Source organism: Gambusia affinis, linkage group LG19, assembly GCF_019740435.1.
Source record: "Gambusia affinis linkage group LG19, SWU_Gaff_1.0, whole genome shotgun sequence".
Lineage (NCBI taxonomy): Eukaryota > Metazoa > Chordata > Actinopteri > Cyprinodontiformes > Poeciliidae > Gambusia > Gambusia affinis.
The window spans coordinates 20,190,313-20,212,871 of record NC_057886.1 but is presented as its reverse complement, the minus strand read 5'-3'; the positions used below and the strand labels follow the sequence as shown (position 1 = coordinate 20,212,871).

At 41.7% G+C, this 22,559-nt stretch overlaps 1 protein-coding gene across 2 annotated transcripts in view; it reads right to left on the bottom strand.

Moving 5' to 3' along the window:
* adgrl1a (adhesion G protein-coupled receptor L1a) overlaps nt 1–22,559 on the bottom strand; it is a 111,926-nt gene that overhangs the window by 31,283 nt on the left and 58,084 nt on the right. Inside the window, exons 3-5 of one of the 2 annotated variants that reach the window (XM_044099664.1) lie at nt 13,831–14,044; nt 12,523–12,632; nt 5,618–5,632 (exon numbers count right to left, since the gene is read on the bottom strand). In XM_044099664.1, coding sequence (XP_043955599.1) covers nt 5,618–5,632; nt 12,523–12,632; nt 13,831–14,044 — 339 coding nt within the window. The remainder of the gene's footprint in view (nt 1–5,617; nt 5,633–12,522; nt 12,633–13,830; nt 14,045–22,559) is intronic. The other variant, XM_044099665.1, reaches the window with a different exon arrangement.

The following is a 22,559-nucleotide window of genomic DNA, read 5'->3' as shown; positions in this document are numbered from 1 at the left end:
CTGCTCCGTCTGAAGGGTCCAACAGGGATTGAGACTGCCAGCCAAACAGGAATCTAATCAGTCAGGCACAAACAAACACTGAATAAAGACTCCTCACGAACAGGAGGATTGTCATGCTCCATTGTCGAACCAAAATGTTTACTTGAATGTATTGAGACGGGCTAAGGTGTTCGCTCCGAATATGTAATTATGAGTGACTGAAATGCGAAAATTATTAGAGTTTTAAATACTTTAAAGAAAAGCTCAAACAGCTGATTTCTTTTTTGTCTTTTGCTGAGGATAAAATAAGTGGATAAGTGGAAAACGACCAACAGAAGTAGGACACTTCCTGAAAAGTACAATGGTACTGTAAATAGCTAAATAAACAGTAAAAAGGCTTGGTATGTAGGTGACCCATAAACAACACTTTGCCTCAAGGTAGAATGAAGGACGCAGAAGAACAAACATACAAGCCTACTTCTCTATCAACAAAACAAGTACAATGTTTTCCCACTTTCAATGGAGGCATTTAGTTACAGCAAAATAGACGTCAAAGTATAGAAGACCGTACTTTATTTCCAATTACCTTAAAGAAAAAACACATCAATATTTCTATCAAATGTTTAATCTAGGATATAAAATATGTCATAAAAGCAAAGTATATTCTGGTGCATGAAGAACATCAAAAAAATGAAAATAAAACTTTAACTAATAAATTTAGCCTAAACCTGAAATACTTTACTGCTATAGTACTATGTGACATATTGCACTAAACCCCCTCGCCTTGTACCAAACAGGTTGCATTCTGTACTCTTTTGGCCTCATGAGTTCACTAATACTACAGCCTTGCTCCTTCACGACCCCATCCTGTCTTCCTCCACCTCTTCCTCCACAATCATTGAACATTGGTTTATTCTAATGAACTAGTGGCAGTGTTGGATTGGTGTCAAAGGGGCTCATCAGTGGCGTCTAAGCTGTATGCACAGACCTTGAGACTCACACAAACACTCTTATTCACACATTCACACACCAAACAGAAAGAGTGGCCACGCTTCACATCCTACAAACCCTGCCTGGGGGGCTTCATTAAGTTTGACCTGCACTCCCCAGCTTTCCCCGACTGCTTTCCTGTTTACCGGTTCTTCTTGGGTTTCCTTTCCTTTGCCTGCCTCCCAATTGTAACTGTGAAGTGTTTAACAGGAGGAAGCCAGAGCAGGCAAACTCTGGCTGCAATAGTACAAGAGGCTATTATGACCACAAAATGAATGAGGTATTAGGAATAAGGCAGTAAGCATTAGGCATAAGTCTTGAGATTAGGCATTATCCTAGTCTGGCTCAAGCAGGTTAGCCTCCGTAGAGCCATTTGGGATTATGTGAGATGGATAAATAGATTAATTCCTCTTTGGCTACGGATGAAAATCTTGGAGTCATGATCATTTCAGTGAAGCTATCATAAAGCACACACACACACACACACACACACTTTTTTTTTACCCTAAACCGGCCAAATGACTAATGAAACTTACCTTATCAGGGATTAAAACGCAGGCTGTAGCTATCGTACTCAAGCCTGCCAATTACCACCACACATACTGGGAAATGCTGCTGTAATAATTGACTATTTATCTCTGTAATTCCTTTCCCAGGCACAGGTCAGCTTTTACTTGTCAATAAATGAGGCTCCAGTATGAAGCGATGAAAGCCTGAGAACTTTCTTGAAAATGACAGCAAAAACCTCCCATTAGTGTTTAGCATCCATTTGTGATCGACCGGTAAAAGTGAACACTGACAGCTTTCGGCTAAATTTAGACCTTTCATTTTGGCTGTTGCCTGCAGTCCATGCTGTTTTCAAATATGATGTGACAGCATCTTGGTGATGGCTAAAGCCCCACTTTGATTATCTGAACACCCCCTGCCAATGGTTGGCAGTGGATTTCTTAAGTGCTGTGCTTTTCCTTTTTTGATGTTTTTATTTTTATTTTTGTTCCATCTACAAGAAACCGAGGGTTCTTCTGGCCAATGCGATTGCCCAGTCCAGTCCAGACTGCAGTGGTGCTACTCAGAACTAACTGCTGTGAGCATGCTGCTCTAATTGAATCCCCAACCTGTTACTGGCATATGCAGTAAGCATTCAGCAGGGGGCAGAATGGAGCATGTGAAGCTAACCTGCATCCATGCTTAGACAGTTAATGGGTGTGCATGAGTGTATGGTGTTCTTCTGATGGCATGTGCTGGAATTCATTCACGGATTGGTGTGTTTACGTGTATCTTGATGCTGATTAATGTGGCGTTGCATGCATGTTTGCAGTTTAGAGACACAGGAAAGAAGAAATAGAGAAGAAAGCAGTAAGAGGAATGTAAGAATGTTCTGTTGTGTACAAAAAAGAAGAGAAGGAGGAGTGGAGCAAAAGAGAGTAAATAGGTTATTTCCTGTGAAATCAGAATTAGGAGTGAGTTAATCTGCTGAGGAGTGATAAAGAGTGACAGAAGAAGAGAGATATTTAAGGAAAGAAAGGGGGAGGGGGACTCCCATTGTGTTTCTTCTTCCTTTTAGACTATACTGGGTCAGCTCTTAGGAGTAAAATCACAATACAGCATAAACAAAGACATACACTCTGGGACACACACATTCTTAGACAATGCATGCAAGAACACACCGTCCAGACGCCGGAAGAGGCAAGTTTTAAAGCTTTATCAACCCAAACATTCACCCCAGAGAATACCCTTAACTGAGACCAAAACAGACAGCAACAGAAAACAGTATCCTTTGAAATCAAAATGTTATCTACCTCTGTGTGAAGCTGAGTCTGAATGTCATGAAAGTTGATAGGGACATGGCTACTGGGTGAAGATACAGACAACAGAGGAGCGTACTGTATTCTGGATAAGGCTTGAGTGGAGGAGCATCAACAAGCCTTCCTGTTTGTATCGTTAGCTTCCTCCTCTCCTCACTCCTGCTCCACGTCTTCCAGAGATTCTGTGTTTGCAGAGAGTCTCCTAAACTGGCTGTGTTTCATATTCATCTCAAATTCATCTACACCTGCTTCACTCACTCATTCGCCTCTCTCTTCCCCGACTTTAAAATTGTAATGACTTTTACATGTACACTGTGCACAAGTACATGTACTTTTACATGTACACTGTGCGCCCTCTCCCTCTTCCCCATCTCCCTATGTCAAAAAATGGGTGTCTGCACTGCCTTGATCACATGACTGTGCTTGTGTGTGGTGGGTCATTCTTAATGAGGGGATGCTGCCAGACTCCTCGTCTCTATAGCAACTGTGTGTTCTCTCTTTTTTTCCATTCACAGCCATGCTTTGTATTTTTTTCTGTCACACAGTACTCTGTTTTCTCACTTATTTCCTCGCACTTTTTGAAATGACACATAGAAAGCCTTTTATTTGAGGCATTGCTTTGTTCTGCATGTTCCCTCATCCAAACTCTTTATGATAATACAGAGATTGTCAACAGTATTCTAATACTGATTCAATTTCTTGCCTTTTTTTTTTTGCCTTAGCAATAAACAAATTGAGGCAAGAGAAACACTACTTTGTCCTGCCAGCACTGATAAAAGAGATAGCAGGATGATTTGGGCACTGGTAGACTGTCAGCGAGAAGGGTGAGAAAAGGGACAGAAGAAGTGATGGGATGGGAGAGGCAGCTGTTGGCGGCGTAGCCTTGATATGGACTGACAGCAGGTAGGCTGACAGCAGTTCATTGGATTGTTACATCATAACCAAAAGTTGAACATCATCCCGATACACATTTTGTTATTCCACAAATCAAGTAGGAATGGTTAATTTTACAAAAAACAAAATACAAAAGTAATTTAAGCAAATTTAAATAAATAAAAAGAAACATTCAACACCAGTAGGGGAATGTCTGAAGATTAATATGGGCTGGAGTGCAGACAAAGGAAAAAAGCTTTTCCTTTGAATGTTAGTGGGAGGAAGCATGGTAAATAAATACAATCAGCTGGGTGAGGTGAAAGCAGGAGGAACAGGGATTCGTAGCTTTCTACGTCACTACAAGCACAGACAAAATGAGCTGAAGTAGCCGCTTGCGGTGGGAGAAGAACGTGGAGACAATGATTCATGTTAATAAAAGCCACAAACACAAGAACAGACAAAGGAGTCCATAAACCAGTTGACGACAATTGCAATGAGACTTTAATTGTTCCAGTGTATGGATCCGGCTATGGCACAAGGCAGGAGGCCAGCTGAGAGGGGCGCTGATGTGAGTAAGGGGTTCGGAGACGGTAGAAGGGATGAGGACCTGGGAGGGGGAGCAGAGGCTCATTGGAAAGCTAAAAATATCTGCAACTATTGTTGCCTTGACCTTGCACAGGGTCAAGTCTATCTTTTGCACTTTGAGAATCTTGTGATTGAGGTGCTGATTGGAGCTCTTTAAAAGTGCTTTGGCTCGGCTCAGGCAGTATCAGAGAAGCCATTACACGGAGCTGAAGGGCTCCCTATAGAGGATACACCTCCCTCCCCCCAATCCCGCTTCTCTTCTTGGACACAAGAGGAACCAGAAGAGATGGACGCTGAAGAAGACAAGGGTTTAAGGTGCTACAAGGGGGCACATGTGTGCTTACAATAAATAAATCAGAAAGGGGGATTGGGTTAAAGAAAGGAGGAGAAAGAGAGAAAAACATCTTCAAAGAGCCTGTTGTCTTTGTTTGTAATGGCCAGGTGTAATCTGAGAGATAAACCAATTAAGTTGAAGAGAGGGAGGGCAAACTAAAAAGAAGGATGGAAAACACAACATAGAAAGATGAGCTGTAAGTAGGTGGGAAGTGGAAGCGAGGTAGTCAGATGTGGTAATTATCATTTCAAAAGAATTAATATGGACAGAATGAGAGAAGGACGCTGAAGTACCTGAAAATGGGATGCAGTTAACAATAATATGAAAGCAAGTTTGTCTAATTACTGAGTTATCCTAACATTACAGTTTCCCTTGAGGTTTCTAAAAACAACAGACTTAATGTTGGTCCTGGAATATTAAAAAATAGAGGCAAAGAGATACAACATGGAGAAAATGAGCGGTCGAGTAATGTAATTGAAGATGGTGATTGTCTTTTTTTCTTAAATCTGCAGGGACAGAGCAATCTGGAAAAAGTGTTGGAAAATGTGTTTGTGAAATCTAAATCATGAGAAATATCTATGAGAAAGTGTGTGAGGCAATAGCAGCAAGATGAATCTAAATATCAGAAATGGATGGATTTGGCACCAAAGAAAATGTAATTATGTATGTTGTGTGTAACTATAGACAGATGTGTGAAGTAATTTTCTCGTTTATCTCTCACAGACACTGGGCTGACCTTCCATTATGCTTTTTACGTGTGATAATTGACATGTGTGGGTGTGTTTTGGTATTCAGGGTGTTGTCATCAAAACCAAGGAGGAGATCTAGAGGGATTTTAGAGTTTTGGTTACACGTCAAAGTAGAAAGGAAAGGGAAGAGGAGGCGTTTAGAGATCGAGAAAGAAGAGGAAGGGATATCAACATCAAACATGACCACTACACAGGGTGCAGGGTTAGGAAGGAATATGGGAGGAGGAGAGGTAGAGGGGAGTAGGAGAAGGAAGAGGGAGGAAGGGGCGAACTGTGGTTGTTATGTTCATTGTGGACTTTACCTTTTTGATCCACTTCTATTCAAGCATCGGAAAAAAAGGAGAAAGAAGGAGACAGAGAGATAATATAGAGAGACAGGAAGAAGAAGAAAGGGAAAGAAAAGAGAATGAAAGGAAAAACAGATGCAGGAAAAAAGAGAAAATTGAGATTAAATAAAACGCTGTCCTTTCTCTCACGCTCTGTTTTTTTTATTTATTTTTTTTAAAGCAAGTTATCTGTCTGCGTTATGGCTGGCTACTCACATAAAGGATGGCTTGAATGGAAAATGAGAAGGGACAAAATGGCCTGACCTGGGTTTTAATCCTTTTCCATTTCCTTTCACATTTATCAATAACCCCTCAACAACACAATCCACCCATAGCACACACTCTCAGCCCCATCTTACCACCAAACACCCCCACCCCACCTCCCAATTTCCTCTTGTGCCGTGAGCGCAGCTCCAAGAACCTGTCTGAGAGAGAAACCAACAAAGAGCATCACAACGTTTTTCTCTTCAGCTGCAAAAAAAAAGAAAATGGAGAAAAAGACAGAGCAAGAGATAGAAAAATGGCAGATGGAAAGGTGGTGATGAAGCTATCTATCTGTGACCAGTTGTCTTCTGAGACTTTAACAAGCCCGTTTTGCTTCCTTCATCTCCATAGTCTATGTCAAAATTTCATTTTAAGAGCTTCTTCTGGCCTTACTTGATTTATAGAGCCAGAGACGCCTGCCACAGAATCCGGCAAAAAAAAAAAAAAAAAAGAACACACACAACCCATCGACCATCCAATCAGTGGGGAGCTGCTGGCTTGCCTGGCCGAGACCGGCTCATCAAAGGAATAGAGAACAAACAACAAGGGGATAGGGAAGGCTTGACAGAGTGGAACGCCTCAGAAACACAGATAGACCAAGAGACAAAGTCAGGAGGGGGCGTGGTGGGAAGGGGGTAAAAACAAGAAAGGGATAAGAGAAATGTCTACAGCAGCAGGCTCATCACACACAAATCAATAGCTGGGTGTGCTGAATCACAGTGAGGCCTCAGCTGGCACAAACAGGTAATGTCCGGGTCCCTCGATATCCATCCAGGTCAGCTGGGGACTACCAGACGCACGTGCTGAAATCTATAGCGCTTGCACCCACTTTTCCTCCGTGTTTGCTCAGGCAAAAGTGCTGTGTGTGAGTGGATCCGCGTTCTCCAAGAACAGACTTGTCAAAAGTCACATGGCTCTCGGATCCCCACTGTGAGCGTGATTGTGGTGTATATGTCATGGGAAGTCTCACATCTACAGGGAATCCTGTGGGATTGTCACAACACCTCTCAACAGAGTGAAAAAGTGAGGAAGGAGGAAAAATTGACAAAAATAAAATAAAATAAAATAAGTATCTGGATAAAAAAGAAAAGGGAAGAACCATTAGCAGCAGACAGCCCTGCACCTTGGCACCGGCACGATCAGCATCACCATCCACACGAATCATTTATCATCTCACGCCAAGATCAAACTGGACAAACAACCTCCAAGACCAGGAGACTGTGAGCCAATTTCACTGTAGAAGGGTGAGGACAGGAAAACAAGACTGCAAATCCTGTGAAACTGTTAGTTGGGTGAAAAAAAAAAAAACATCATGTCCCCTCTCCCCAACTGTGAGTGCAGTCATTACTTCCAAGGTTAGAACAGGGAGGGACCGACTTAATGACTAGTGCTAGCATCCAGAACTTTCATCCAGTAGGACCCAGCTGTGGAGGAAGTTGAAGGGGATCCACTGGACTCAGTCATTTGGGAGAGTTAAAACAAAACAGTGCCTCGCAAAAGTATTCATACCCTTTTTGATTTTTATTTTTTTTTCATGTTATCATGCTGCAGATTTCAATCTTTCAGTGTATTTAATTGGGACTGTAAGTGGCACACCAATATGAATAAGTACAAAATAGTGAAATGGAAAGAAAGTTTAAATTTTTAACAACTAAAACTCTGAATATTTTGGATTGCATTCGTGTTAGTGTCAGAAACCCTTAATATAATCTCATAAATTATATTCAACACAGCATTCAAAGTCAACTAATTAAAAGATAAAGTACACCTGCGAGTAATTAAATCTCAATATAAATCAATCTTTTCTGTGAAACTGTGAGGGTTCTTTTAGACGGCATTAGTGAACATTTAAACTAAACAACAAAGCACACAAGTCAGAGATGAAGTTGTGGAGAAGTTTGAAGCAGGGTTGGGCTATAAATAGATACCCTATGAATATCTCACAAAGTGCCATTCGACCCATCATCTTGGCTCTGGGCAAGGAGAGCATTACATGTCTCAACCATTTTCTTCAACAGGGATGGGGAAGCTACTCACAATTGATCAGGGAAGACAGATGGAGATAAATCCAGGGCAAAACTGTGAGAAGACCTGCAAAAGTCTGTAAAATAACTGATTCTACTGCCAAAGTTTCCCTTCATGGATTAGAGTGAACCTAAACATGCTGCCAGTGCTACAAGGGGAAGCTTAGATTAAAGTATATTTATGAGGCTAGGCTCCAAAGATCAGGTGTAAATGCTGTAATGGTTTGCGGTAATGGTTTTTTCACAGATTTCTGTGAAAAAAAGTTACTTATGTAGAACGCTTCTTTCACTTCACCATTAAGCATTTTTTTGTTTATTACATAAAATCCCATTAGTAAAAAAGTAAGCTTTGTAGTGGCAAAGCTCATTTTAAATTTGTCAAAATGTAAAACAAATCTAGAGGGTCTAAATACTTTTGCAGGGCAAAGGAGGCAGTATTTTTCCATGTCTGAGCAAAAAATGCTGACTGCAGAGATTTTCTGCTTTATTCCAGTTTGTGTCCACAGCCCGGAATGCAATTTTCTAAAAGCTCAACTAGGAATATATTTTTCAAGTGGTGGAAATGGTGGGTGATACACTGCAGTGGCATGTAGACAGAGAGAGAAAGGGAAATAAAGCTTCTTCTCTGCTGCGGAGAGAAAGAATATAAAATCAGGGAGGTGGAAGACTTGTGTTGACTCCATTTCTTCTATTCTTGGTTGCCTGAAAAATAGAGCGCAAAACATAAATTCGCACAGCATCACACATTCCTGTGAACATGCACAAACAAACAGAAATAAGAGACAGAAACTAATCAAACTGTCATCACAGTGAGCTGAAGGTTGGATTAAGGCCACTTTGGTTGTTTGTCTGATTCTTTAGCATTCCTCTTTCCGGGCTCTGTAGAGAAATACGTTGCTGCCCTCTCTGCTGTTAATCACTCTGCTCAGTGCTCTCCACAACCCTATCAATTACTCCCACAGCAATGAGCGCAACTAGAAACACACACTGCAGGCTGCGCACAGGTATAATGTTTTTGCTCTGTGAGGCAACTTAGTCGTCTCTGTCTCGTCTTCCAAGTCCTGAGAGATAGTGTGTCTTCTTCAGTTTCTCCTGCCCTCTCCCGTCTCCGTTTTCTCTTCTTCGCCCGTTTCAGTCTGTCCTAGAAAAAAAAAGTCATCTCTTTCCAAGGCCAGAGTGTAGCCTCCTGCCTCTCACTCACCAAACATTTATGAGCCCCACGTCTTGATGGTGTCTCTATACATATTAATAGATTTTCATTTTAAGCTACATCAAAGTGCTGCCTCTCCTCCCCCTGAAAACTTGTCATATTACAATGCTCTTATTCTTTCTACTGACAAACTCTTCCCGACAAGTCAACTTTCACTTCCAGCAGCTTTGTGTCCAAAAAAGCAGTGCCTTGTAATGAATAGGTAGTGCTGAATACATTTCTGGTGGAAGAATCCATTTCATGAAGTGAAACAGTGGGAGAGTAGCTAAATCTGAATGAAATACAGGAGACTGTTGCGATAAGGCAAGCAGAGTTGCTACAGTGCTGTATATCAAACAGCACGGTGCATATTAATAAGGGCTAAATGTTTTGGCCTGGCAAGTATGGATGACCCTAAAGGAGGCCACTCAGAATCAATAATGATCTAGCACTGTATTCTTGAGAGAGAGAGGGAACAGGTAGAGCTCCCTCATAAGCCAGGTTTACTATTCACCCTGCGTTAAGACTGCAGTGGGGGCGTCTCACTGCAGTAAACACATGCTGCAGCTGTGTTTATGGATCTGATTTCTTAATGGAATCCAGCAGGCTACAGTGGGATGTGACAGTGTGAAACGAGAGTTCAGTTGAGCCATTTTCTCCTGCTCTGTTTCAAATGGCAAAAAAAGAAAAAAGAAACAACGCTACGTGGCTCCTGCAGGGCTTTTTAGTTCAATGAGATATGATTTGACTTGTTGTATTGTGCAAAGGCAACCACGCTCACAGCGACCTTACACACATGTTCCGCTGTCATATCTGAGCTCAGGCAGCAGTACTGTGTTGTGTGTGTCAGATCTGCTGTTGCTGTCACCTCGCCGTTTCAGGTGACTGGCAACATGGCGCCTGTGTCACACAAGCGCCACTCACACGGAGGACCTGTCAAATGCAAAATCCCACTCAGCCATCAACTTGGTTGCACACCATCTTGGGTGCTATGACACACAATCTTTACATATCACTTTCCTCACCCTTTTGTTGAGACAACCAACAAAAAAAACATGCGTCAGACTTGGATGGTACCCAAGTGCCCAGCATTCTCAGTCAGACGTGAACGATGGGGCATTACCAGAGCGATTAGTAGCAGCAAATTCAATTAATCTTGACAAATCTCTGCTGAGGCAGAACTGAAGAGTGCAGAGCACCTCCCTCTCCTGGTAATTAAAAGTGGCCGAGTTGAGTGGCGTATGGTGCAATGGTGAATAGGCTTCAGGAAGAAAAGAAAAGTTACAGCTCAGAGTTTTAATACGTCAAGTCGTGTTCATATTGTCAGACGAGTCCAGATGCAAAAACAGCCCACAGCCAGAGCTGTATATGAATTCAATTTTGTTTCCATTTGCTTATTCAGAGCATGACACAAGGACGGACTATATTGGTTGTTTGTATTTTGTCTCAGACATCGAGAACCTTTCATCGCATGGGGATCAGCTTCCAATTTTCTATGCTACTCATTGCTTGTTCAAAATCAACAAAGGTTTTAACTAACACAAAGGGAAAAAATGCAAGTCAGCAGCTCTCAATCCATGATACACTTTGATTGCTGGGTAGATAGAGAACATGCTCCCCTTGAAAGTCAAAGAGAATAATGCAAGGTCAGGATACAGGATGGAAAGGAAACAGGAACAACTGATTGATGATACTGTTACCCTCGGTAAACAACAGATATAAAGCTACACTACAGGACTTGGACAAGTGTGACTGGTGAAGATGGTGACCGTGCTGTTTACACCTCCTGGAAGAAAATAAGAAGGGAGGGTAGAAAGCCCTGAGCAAAACAAGATCAGAGAGTAAACTGGGTCCTTGGAAATCCACGATTGTTTGGATTTGATTTGTCCCACCTGAAAAAAAAGAAACCAACAGAGACAGAAGAAGAAATAGAACTGAATAGAAAGACTAAGATTGAACTGGACGGCAGAAAAAAAACGAGGATAAATGCCAGTAAAGATGATTTTAAAAAAAAGGGTTTGATACTTTGGAAAGCACACTGAAAGTACAGAGAAAAGCTGAGAAAATGAAGAACAAAGAGAAACATGAAAAGAAGTCAGACTGACTGACTGTGTGGGGTAACAGTCAAAGTGACCACTGAGGGAAGGAGAGGAAGAGAATGGTAGAGAGAAGAATAAGGAAGTTAGCTGGTCGGTGTCTCCTCAGTCCTCGGCTCACCTCTACCTTCATTTCTGAAAAAAAAAAAAAGTTGACAACCATCCTTAAAAAAACGAAACAACCTAAAATATTACTTTTAACCCCAAAAGCCAAACACTTCTGCTCCGTAGAGCACACTTCTGCCATCCCCCCTCAGACAGGCAGTCCTGCACACAGTGAAGGGATCAATACTGAGCGTAATAATAAATGAGAGGGACAGGGGGAGACTGAGCGGAGATTTTCACATGAGCGAGGATCAACACAACACCATATAATCACAGCCATGTCTGCTCTTTGGGGCTGCGCGAGTGTGCTCTCATCTGTGTGTAGATGCTCACTCAGACAGGAAGAGTAAGAGGAAAAAAGAGCAATTTGTGCATCCCTCCCCTCCCCTTCATTTCTTTTTTTATTATTTTTTTTAATATTTTGTATGTGTGGTTGTGGATTTGTGCAGCCCACACCTGCCTCAGACTTTGGAGCAGAGCAGCCAGGAAGCCAGCCGTTACCATGGGGACAGTAAAATGTGCGGCACTGCAGGTCATGTGCTCTAAAATAAGCCCCTTGCCTGTTTGTGTTAACATTTCCTTCTGTGAGGTGTGGCAAACACTCAACACACACCCTTCCCCCCCCTGGCTTGAGAGTCTCACTGAGCCCAATTTTACTTTTTATTGAGAATCAGAGGGACAGCAAAGGTGTTTGGCAGCAGATAAAGACAGAAGCACGCCCCCGGGTTAATCAGTGCGTGAGTTTGGGGCGGTGTCTGTTACACCACTGTGATCACCAATAGGGGCTGACCCCATGTTTGCAGCAGATGTGAGTGAAGTGCTTATCAGACCCGGTGTTGGTGGACCGTCTCCCCCCATGTGAAAATCCCCCTCAGGTACTGGTGCATCACTCTGCTGATGGAGAAAAAAGGTTTAGTGCTCTGTGATTGTGTTTGTGTCTGTGCAATGTGCCAGAGAGTAAGAAGAAAGAGAGAGAGAGAAAGGGAGAGCAGGTGAGGACTTATGTGTGTCTTGTTTTGTCTTGTGTTAAGGAAATCCAGAGAGAGAAAGTGTGTGTGCATGTGACTGAATTGTCACTTCTTGAGGGGAGTTGAAGAGGGGCCAGGGGGGTTGAGGTTAAGATAGAGGTAAGGGTGGGAGGGGTGATGAATGGGGTGAGAGGGGTGAGGAAGCCAGAGGAGGTGACGGGGTCTTAGTACTCACTGTAGGGGACACACTCATACTGGATCTCCAAATACTTGTAGGTCCCTGGGCAGGGGTCTGGGAACACATCTGACCCTGCGACCACCACACACTGAGTGCGATTATTACACCTGAGAGATGAGATGGACAAGGGGAGGTGGGGAGAGCAGAGAGAGAGGGAAGGAGAGGAGGGGGTAAGCGATAAAAAATGATGAGTGCCATTGTAAGAAAGACAAAGAGGAGTGGTTATAAAAGAAACATCTCCAGGCTCAGAAAGACGGAGGGAATTGTAGGGAAGGGAGTAATTTCACACTACACTAGATCATGTGACAGCTACACCCGAGGGGAGGTGGGAAACGGGCAGGGAGGGGAAAACGGGGAAAAGGATCAAGGATAGAGAGAAGCAAGGGGGGTGGTGGAGAGCGGGTGGGTGACGTCAGAGCCTCCCCTCCTGGGGGATTGTGAGTGGGAGCAATTAGAGGTGAGAGAACAGGGAAGGGCGAATCGGGTGGGTGAGGGAGATTAAAGGCAAATACTCTACACTACGAACTTTGTGGAACACTTAATTGCACATTACTTCTACATCTAAACCAAATTTCTGCGTACTCTCTCATGTCTGCACACCCTGAGCAACATAAACAGAGAGAAAAAGATACTCATTTGCATGCACTCAGTGGTTCTCGATATACAGGACTTTTCCCAGCTTCGAGCATTCCTCCCCTGAGCAGGCTTTTTCTCACTTCATATCTGAAATCTCTGCTGCACTCACTCTATCATCCCATCATTTCTGGAAGTCTTTTTCCTTCTTTTAGTCTCTCAATACTCTCCTTCACCCCCTGCTGCTTTCCTCCCTTGCTCTCTTGCGCTCTCCCCCAAGCCTCTGCCTCCATTACATGTGTGATGGATAGCTGGGAGAGGATTCCCATTGATCTGAGCTCAGAGGAAGAAGATGCTGAGCTCAAACAAGGAGAGCAACAGTGAGAAGCCCTACAAACGCTTCTGCAACAATTCCCAAGCTCACGCATTCTTTTACACCCACTCATGCATGCTCACAGAACTAAATAGGACCCAACACTATCGTGGAGTTAAATATTTCAACGAAAGCTTTGGTGTTGTACATCTATTAAAAAAAATATAAAAGTATTTATAGTTTGTTTGCCGAAAGGGTTGGATTTCCTTCAAAAAGATGCAGGTGCCCAAACGGCGCAGTTGAAAAACTGGGAATTCTTGAGGGATTATGCTGTGAAATAGTATCTTGTTTCCTCTGCCAATAGCAGGCTCTGACTCTGCACAAACACATGCACAAGATCCAAACAAATCAATACTTACCTCTGTGACATTATCTTGAAGGCGTCGGGCAGGTAACACTGCACATTCTCCATCTGAAAGGGATCCGCATCACAGATCTTGTCATCGGTGCGGCCGTAGTTGGCCGTCTCAATCATGATGACATCGCTTCCGGGACAGCGCAACTCGATTGGGTAGCCTTCACATGCCAGCTCCCGGCGCATCAGACCGAATGGCATCATTGACCGGCTTAGAGCTGGAAAGGGAAAAAAAGGAGAGCAGATTATTGATTATTCACTAAACCTTAAAACCTTCAAAAGGCTTTTTATTATTCCGCATCATTGTAAATATTATATATATAGTGTCTGACAAGAACGGGTTGAACAAGTAATGATGTAAAATACAAATTATCCATTAATGCCATGCATTAAACGAGTAGCAATGCACAGCCTGGCCATTTCATTTCCACATTGGAACAACACAGATCACATATTGGCATTCCAGGGTTTGCAGCCAAACCAGCTTCTCCAGTGAGATATGGCACCACTTGTGAAACAAACTGTGAGAGTTTCAAATGTTAACAAACTCCTACACACAACCAGGCAACAGCTTATGATGCTCATTCCCACACCGCAGAGGAAAAAAAAAAAGTGTCCTTTCCAGCATTATTTGTTTATTCCACCTAAACAATGCAACAGATCTGAACATTTAGATTCAACCTGAGTTCAAGAGGATGTGATAGCAGAACAAGAAACATAAATAAATAAATAAACAGAAAATGAGTGTCTTTGCAAACTTTCACCTTAGCTTTGTACGCCATTTGCATACCTACTGCTAGTAATCAGCCCACTCAGAGGAATGTCAATGTACTGCAGTGGCTCTGAGAGGAAACGGGTCAGATGGGACAGTGAGGTACTCAGGGTTAATCGCTGAGCCAGACTGAGAGGCATGAAAGAGGGCTTCAAAGAGGCTCAGAGAGAGACACTCGTTGTCTCTCTAGCGCTCCATAACTACGTGCATTTAACTGCTCATGTAATCAGGCACACACACACAAAAATAACAAAACAACTATGAACATCTTTTGCGGTGCAGGTGGAAGCAAACAAAACAAATGCAAATAGAGGCATTGTGAAAATTGGAAATTAAAACTGAATCTCATGCCAGTGAATGTGAGAGCCGCTGTCCATGGTCCTGAAATGTCTAACCCTCCTTGATGAGAACATTCTAGGAATTTAACCTGCAGCCGAAGCCTTTAGGTGTAGAGCTCTCCGCTGTGTTGAAGGACCAGACGTCTTTGACTGAGATCCTCTTTGCAATGTCAGTGGGAAGGACGTCTACGTACAGACCTGGCTGTGAGCATACTGTCAAAGTTAGACAGACAGCACTAGTTCTACTTTAATAAGGCGGAAGTTCTTTATAAACAGAGCCTTTCATTGCACAGCACCTCCCCCTGCAAGACAGGCTCGACAGTAGACAAGGACACTGAGTCAGCCTCTCTTCCCTTTTACTGTTAGTGATAAAATACACAGAGCAAGGCCACTTTCTCTTCCTGAAACTGAGCTGACACTGCTTAAGTTTCATATGCTGTCCATTCAGGACGAGTGTCCATCTGGGTTAATGTCAGTGTCAGTCATTTCAGTCATGGAACTGTGCAATATGACTCACTCACACTGGACTCGCTCATATTTCTAAATGCCACTTGTTTATGCAATAGGGACTTCAGATCAGTTGTGTAACTAAAGCTATTTGGGCTGAATGACTAGCACAGAAAGACTTCAGATCTTTTATGCCTCGCCAGCATGCAGTGCCAGTGCCAAATCACAAAAGCCTTGATGCAAAAATCGCATACTAATTAAAGCACACGGAGATGCAAACAGCAGGCGAGGCCAGACAAACAAGTCCACACTCAAATGCAAAAACCCACACAAGCAAATTAGCGCACACACAGACATAGTGGTGTGCATGTTTCAATCAAGCACACACACCACCATGTAAACACACATTCTGAGTTGTGGTATCACAGTGGGATTACATTGCGTAGTGCCAGTGTGTGGCCTTGTTCTCTTAACTACCCTGCAGTGTAAATACACAGCAGTGTACAGCTGGCCAGCAATTAAAACCATATAATACGCCAAGAGGAGGGAAGGAGCGAAGAGGACCAGCAGCAGCGCTGGGCCCAGCCATGGGAAGGAACAAGGAAGAAGCAACATACGGAGAACAAAATAAAATGAGAAAAACTCTTAATCTCATATGTACATCATTTCATGACACCTCCTAGGAAGGAGGAGTTTCACAGCTGGAATTCCAGAGATGTCAACAAAACTATAAAACTCTACACAAGCTCCTTCTCTTTGCCCACAGCCACAGCGGCCGAGGGCAAACAGCCGCTGTGGTAGAGGTGTGCAGACGTCTTGATCTCATTGGCTGAGTAAAAAACATCTTCAAAGTAACCTTAGAACCTGTGCATCCAATGATGACCCAAAATAAAACAGGCTGCCTGTGTGAGACTCCGTTGAAAAAAATCTGAAAGAATTATAAGTTCGCCAAGAAGAAATGGTGTCTCTAAAAACATTGACCATGAGTTTTCCCCACTGCCTGAAGAGGCAGACACTGAATCTACAACTCTGCATGCCTAGCGCCTGTGCCAGGCCAAGCAGACACTCATTCCAGCTGCTCCACCAACAGTGGTAGCAAAGTCTTCTGGGACCTTTACGACTGTTTTCTGTGAACACTACAGAGAGTCATGTCAAAGTAAGAGGTTGTGCTTGGGCAGAGAAAATAAATTTAAGTGAAAACTGTGTAAGTACCATGGATTTCATTGTGTTTTACTTTGTTTGCAGTGCTAAAATACTCACTCACATGCCACTGAACCTCGGGGGCACGAGTTTGTTTTGTAAAATTGATGAGTGGAGTCAGTTTACTCCCCCAATATTATCTTATTTATCAATTTTCTAAACTTAATAAAAATCTATCCATTTAGTCCTTGTAAATTAAATTGCATCTGTTGGGCGTGCTGTGTTGGCGTAGGGGATAGCGCAACCCACATTTGGAGGCCTTGAGTCCTCAACGTGGCCGTTGTGGGTTCAATTCCCGGACCCGGTGACATTTGCCGCATGTCTTCCCTTTCTCTTTCCCCCTTTTCTGTCAGCCTACTTTCATATAAGGGACAGTAGAGCCCACAAAAGAAATCCTAGAGGGGAAAAAAAATAAAAAATTGCATCTGTTATCTCATATGTAAACATTAAAAGTTGTACTAATGCAAAAAGCACAATCAGTCCTGTTGTATTTACAACATAGCTTTCTCTTTTTGCTCTGTGAATAGCAGTAGCATTTCACCAACACTCATACACATACTAATATTTGTATTAATGGTACTTATAGGTACATGTGGGACTCAGAGGAGTTGATACAATACATTGCAGCTACTGTCTTCTTTGTTGTTAAACTGAGTCAGTAATTCCAGATGTGACATTATTATGCTGGCTGTCCAATGGACAAATTACGATCCTAATTCAATTTTTTTTTGCCACCATTTCAGTTACTGTGATGGCTGGGTAACAACATTCGGAGTTAATTGTCCAAAAGATTAACTTCTAATTCAGCAAATTACTTTTAAAACATTATTTTCTTAAAATATAAGTACAAGATGAAGAAATCGTAGATGGTAGAAAAGAAATTCAATAGAGGGGCCAGGATACCTGTTGAGGGTTACGAGTACTTTTCTAAGTGCTAATTTAACAAAACAATAATAAATGAAATATCAATAAATGTTTTAATCTTTGTTATTCCTGTTAATTTCCAGTTTACATAAAAAAATCTGATCTGCATGTTACTGCTTTTGTCCATTCTGATTTTTTTTTCCTCCTTTGGAAGATGGCTCAGGTGTGATTATCAATGCATGAAAGCATAAGAGCAGGCTGTAGGAAAATAGGCCCTCATTGGCCAATTGACAAATCTATAACAGCCTGGTAAAAATTCACACTATGTTACGGAGGTAATTTACATGTACAGAAAGCATTTTGTGTACTTATTTTTTTCAGGATATTTCAAAGGCATCTATTGGGTAAATGCAAATTTTTAACCATCTCTGAGGATATCCATTATTTAATCTTCATTTGTGGCATCAGCCATGATAACTTGTCTGTTTCAGGCAGGAGCGAATCTCTACTTTCCCCATATTGTGTCGAGTTTCACACCTTTATATTTCGCACCTGTCCAAACATTTCCTGACGACTTACAGGGCTACGGTTCGATTTCACACTGTAAATAAAGACGGATGCACCTCATATATATGCATAGATTATTTTTTTTTAAGTGGTGTATCCTCAAACAAGCATGAAACTGTGGGATCCACTGTTTACATTTGCACAAGTGCGCTCACATGTGATGGCGTGTCTGTGTGCGTGTGAATGTGAGTGTGTGGTGAGTGGCAGCCAGATGGCCCGAGGCCTAACTCGAGATTCGGCTGGCTCTGAGCTGAGATGAGATGAGCAGAGGATAAGCTTGGACTGGCCATGGGCAACGATTGTCCTTCACTCTGCAGGAATCCATTAAGGTTTCAGAATCTCTTCAAACACACACGCATACACGCATACTTGACCATTTAGCATTGGCAGTCAGGCTACTTAAATGACAAAGACTCTTTCTTAGCACCAGCCATTTGTATAGGTGAATGTAGTTTCTTTAAGTCACACTGTGACTCATCTAAATGAGTCACAGCATTTGCAATACACACTTAGCAATTGTCACATGCAAGACTATTGCATCAGGCAATTATACAATCTAATTTGCATGGATGTGTGCAAGAGACAGAGGTCACATGCATAAACACACCCCACTGACAGAAGCCTGGTGTTACTCCAGGGCAGCTGGTGTGAGAGCTTCAAGTGGTTGGCTTCAAAGTAGAAGCTTCATACAAATTAAGAGCAAGAGAGAGAACTGATTGGATTTGACTCATTATCCTCACACAGTAATTAAAGCCTGAGGGTTGATAGATGCTTAGACCATTAAACAAGAACATAATTTTGCACAAGCAAGACTAGTCGTTACTCACTCATTCTTTCCCCACCATTATTACCCACAAATTAATATCATGCTCCTGGACAGAGGTGTAAAAACGAAACTGCTTGTAAAGATTTCGTGCAACTCAAGAGAGGATGACTGCATCTAGTGATGTTCTGTTTATTTGTTAGTGTTAGTGTGAAGTTTTTCTGAACTTTCAAAGTTTTCCTACATTTCTCAATTTTCATAACAGGGATTGATTGATAGTCTGTGTCACGTCATGCAAAGCTTTTAAAAAGTTACAGTTTTAAAGGCATAAAATTTTTCCCTACATTCCATTCCTATGGTTTAAATTTCAGTTCATCTCATCCCGGAGAAAGTGTCATAGTAACTGAAGTGTTGTCAGATTGAAGTGTTGTCAGAGTGGCATAAAAGTTCCTCACTCCCATCTGCTGCTGTGCAGATGGGAGTACACTTTCCCATCTCTTAAAACATCTTCCGACATTCCAGTTGCGAAAAACAAAGGCAACAGAATTTATGTGAAGATGATTCTAAATTGTAACAAAAATTTTAAACAAAAAGGGTCAAATAATGTTCTATGTTTGCTGCATAAGTAGCCACAATCGTATTAGGTGAAACATAAAAGAAAATAAGAAAATTAACATTTAATCCTCTACTTTTGTTTCAAATGTCAAAGCACCTTGATTTCCACATATTCAAATATTTCTATCTTGACGGCACCATTCTGAAAGCACCACAGTCAGTTTTCTCAATAATAATGGATTGAAAGTGTTGATCTTGAATTTGTCAAAAGTTCTACAAGTGACAAAAGGAGGTATACCTTATGGACATACCTATGGAGACCCTGTGGCTAACTTGTTAAGTGGAAAACTATCTTTTGGAATAATCAGACACTCTTATTTGCTGCAGTCCTTGATATTTGTAACCATTAGCCCAGAAAATAGAAAAACTAGTGCCAGAAGTCCTTTTTTGCAGACGGGTTACTCTAGAACAGAAATTGGGTTTAAATGTGATCCTTACCACATACATTTTTAAAATAAATCCCAACTTAAACACTAATAGCTAGTAGTGTAGGTCGGTTAGAAACATCTATGACATACATTTTCATATGCCGTTATAATTTGCACCAGTCAAAGACCTGATTTCCTTACAATTTTAAGGGTTCACTTTAAAGCTGCCAAGGGAGTGCGATAAATTTTACAGTCACTGAACAGAGCCAAGAAGTCTGTGACAGAAACCCTTCTCTCGATGAGATTTATCCAGACCAATTTCTACCCCACTTTATCAGTTTAGCGCTGCATCTTAGCAAGTCACTTAGCACTCCAAGTTAGTGTAATGACTCGCTGAGGCATGGACTGTCACTGTGGACGAGCTCAGGCAGCACGGCCAGAAATGTCACATTCAGGCAGCCTTCAAGCTGAGAAGTTGTGACAAAGTGACACTCTGAGACAAACCTAAAGGCCTAACATGATGATGCTGAGGCTGGGGGCTGTATGAGCGTGTGTGTGTGTGTGTGTGTGTGTGTTTGCGTCTCTGCGTATGGTTGGAATGGTGGCCTCAATGCTGGGATCCTATCTCCTGTCCGACTCCTCTGACTGCTATAGGCAAAGCAGAAGATGAGATGAGGAGTGACTGTATGTGGAGTCACCAGCTTAACTGTAAGGCCAGACCACAAAGCCAGGTCAGAGAGGCACATGTTCACACGGATGGAGCTGAGTCAAGCCAACACAAAAAAAAGATATATAGCAAAGATTATCAGAAACAAACTAGAAACCAGTGCACTGTTACACGCTTTTTTATGGTGGCACAAGAGATCTGGCATAAAAGGAATAAGGCAGATAGGGGAGAAACAAAATCTGTATTGTTCCAATTTGCTCAACACTTCTTCTAAGGCCCAACTCGCTAACTGAACTGAATTACACCACAGTCCATAATATTACATCATTCATAAGAGAACCCAACATGCACCGTTGCTAACACACATCCCTGTGCACACACATACATATCTTAGAGGCAGAAACACACAAGCACCAATCCTCATCCATCCTCAACCTCCAGAACTCTCAGTGTGTGTTGACAAACTTTGCTCTGGGGGGAACTAGCATGCGAAAGCAAATAGATTAAGATGGGCAGTAAAAAAAAAAAGCCTCTGAGACGCAGAACAACACACACACACACACGCAAACTTGAGTGGAAAGGCGAGACTAGACGTGCTCATACTGTCAAACCAAATTATTGCTAGTGCTGGCATCTAATTATGCAATAAAATCGCCTCAATGGGGCGAAACAACATAGCCCAAAATAAAAGTCAGCCTGCCTAAAAAGTAGGAGATTCACCCAGTGGAGAGTTTCCTCCATCTCCCCGGAGAGAGGAGCGATGGAGCGATGGAGCGGGCCTCGCATAACTTTTCTCCGTACTGTGTTTCCAGCAAGTATTACAGAGCGCGAGCTGGGAGACAGTGAGTCAGACCCAGATTCATATAGATTCATGTAAACACTATGGTGGAGTAAAGTTGCAGGTGCTGCAGGAAAACAGCTAGGGGGGAGGTAAATAAATGAAGAGTTGACAGAAGCACATATAGAAAAGTTAGAAAAATAGTGAGAGAAGGAAGAAATCAAATTGATGAAAAGCAGGAGGACAAATGAAGAGAGGAATGAGAAGTTGCAAGCTGCGTCCAGAAATTTGTTAGGAAAGATGAGTGTCAAAGACTGGTTCAGCTGCTGTATTAAAAACTTACTTAACCTTTTTATATATTAAGACAGAATGTTGAATGTGTGGGCAGTGTCTGTGTGTACGTTTACAAGACATGCATACCCACTAATCTTTCTTTTTTGCTCCTGTGTCTTCTTCAACCTATTACACATCTGAATACCTCAAATACTTATATTACTTTTTATCTGCAGTATAAAACATGTCATGTTTTCTCTTTTCTTTTTTTTTTACCTCAACACCATCCCTCAATCCCTCATCCATCTCATTTAGCCTGACTAACCATCATCTGTCCACCACTTCATCTACTTTGTCTATTTATCCTTTACATCCACGTTCTTGGCTTTTCATTGTATTATAATCCTTTACTCACTGTTTTACCAGTTTAATTCTATTTTTCCTCAATCCTTTCTTTTCTCTTGGTCCTTGGATGTTAGCCAAAGCTTGCTGCCAGTTATTATAAATTTATAGTCCACGAACAACCCTCACCGAAGTCCACGAGATGGTAGATACAGACAGACGCAACACCTTGCATTAGGATTTTTGTGACGGGCCAACACAAAAGAGTGCATTCGTCTCCATCCTTTTTTGAGGATGTCTCCAGCTGGCACTCACTGAGAGCGTCTGTAATCAGAACTGTGACTATAATAACAATAATAATAATAATAATAATAATAATAATAATAATAATAATAATAATAATAATAATAATAATAATAATAATAATAATAATAATAATAATAATAATAATAATAATAATAATAATAATAATGGAGGAAGTGGGGTTGCGGTCTAAGAGAGAAATTCAAATGATTGTTTTTTTTACAGATTGTGTGGAATGTAAGGAAATTATGAATAGTTTTATGCTATTTTTATTTAATTTTTGTTGTTGATTTTACAAAAAAGAGCTGTTTTACAAAAAAGAGTATGCATTTGTGTGGTACTCTGGTACCGCAAAAATAAAAGCAGTGCATCCAATAACCAAATGTGAAAATATCAATTCATAGAGTCTAACTGGTTATAAATCAATATCTAAAAC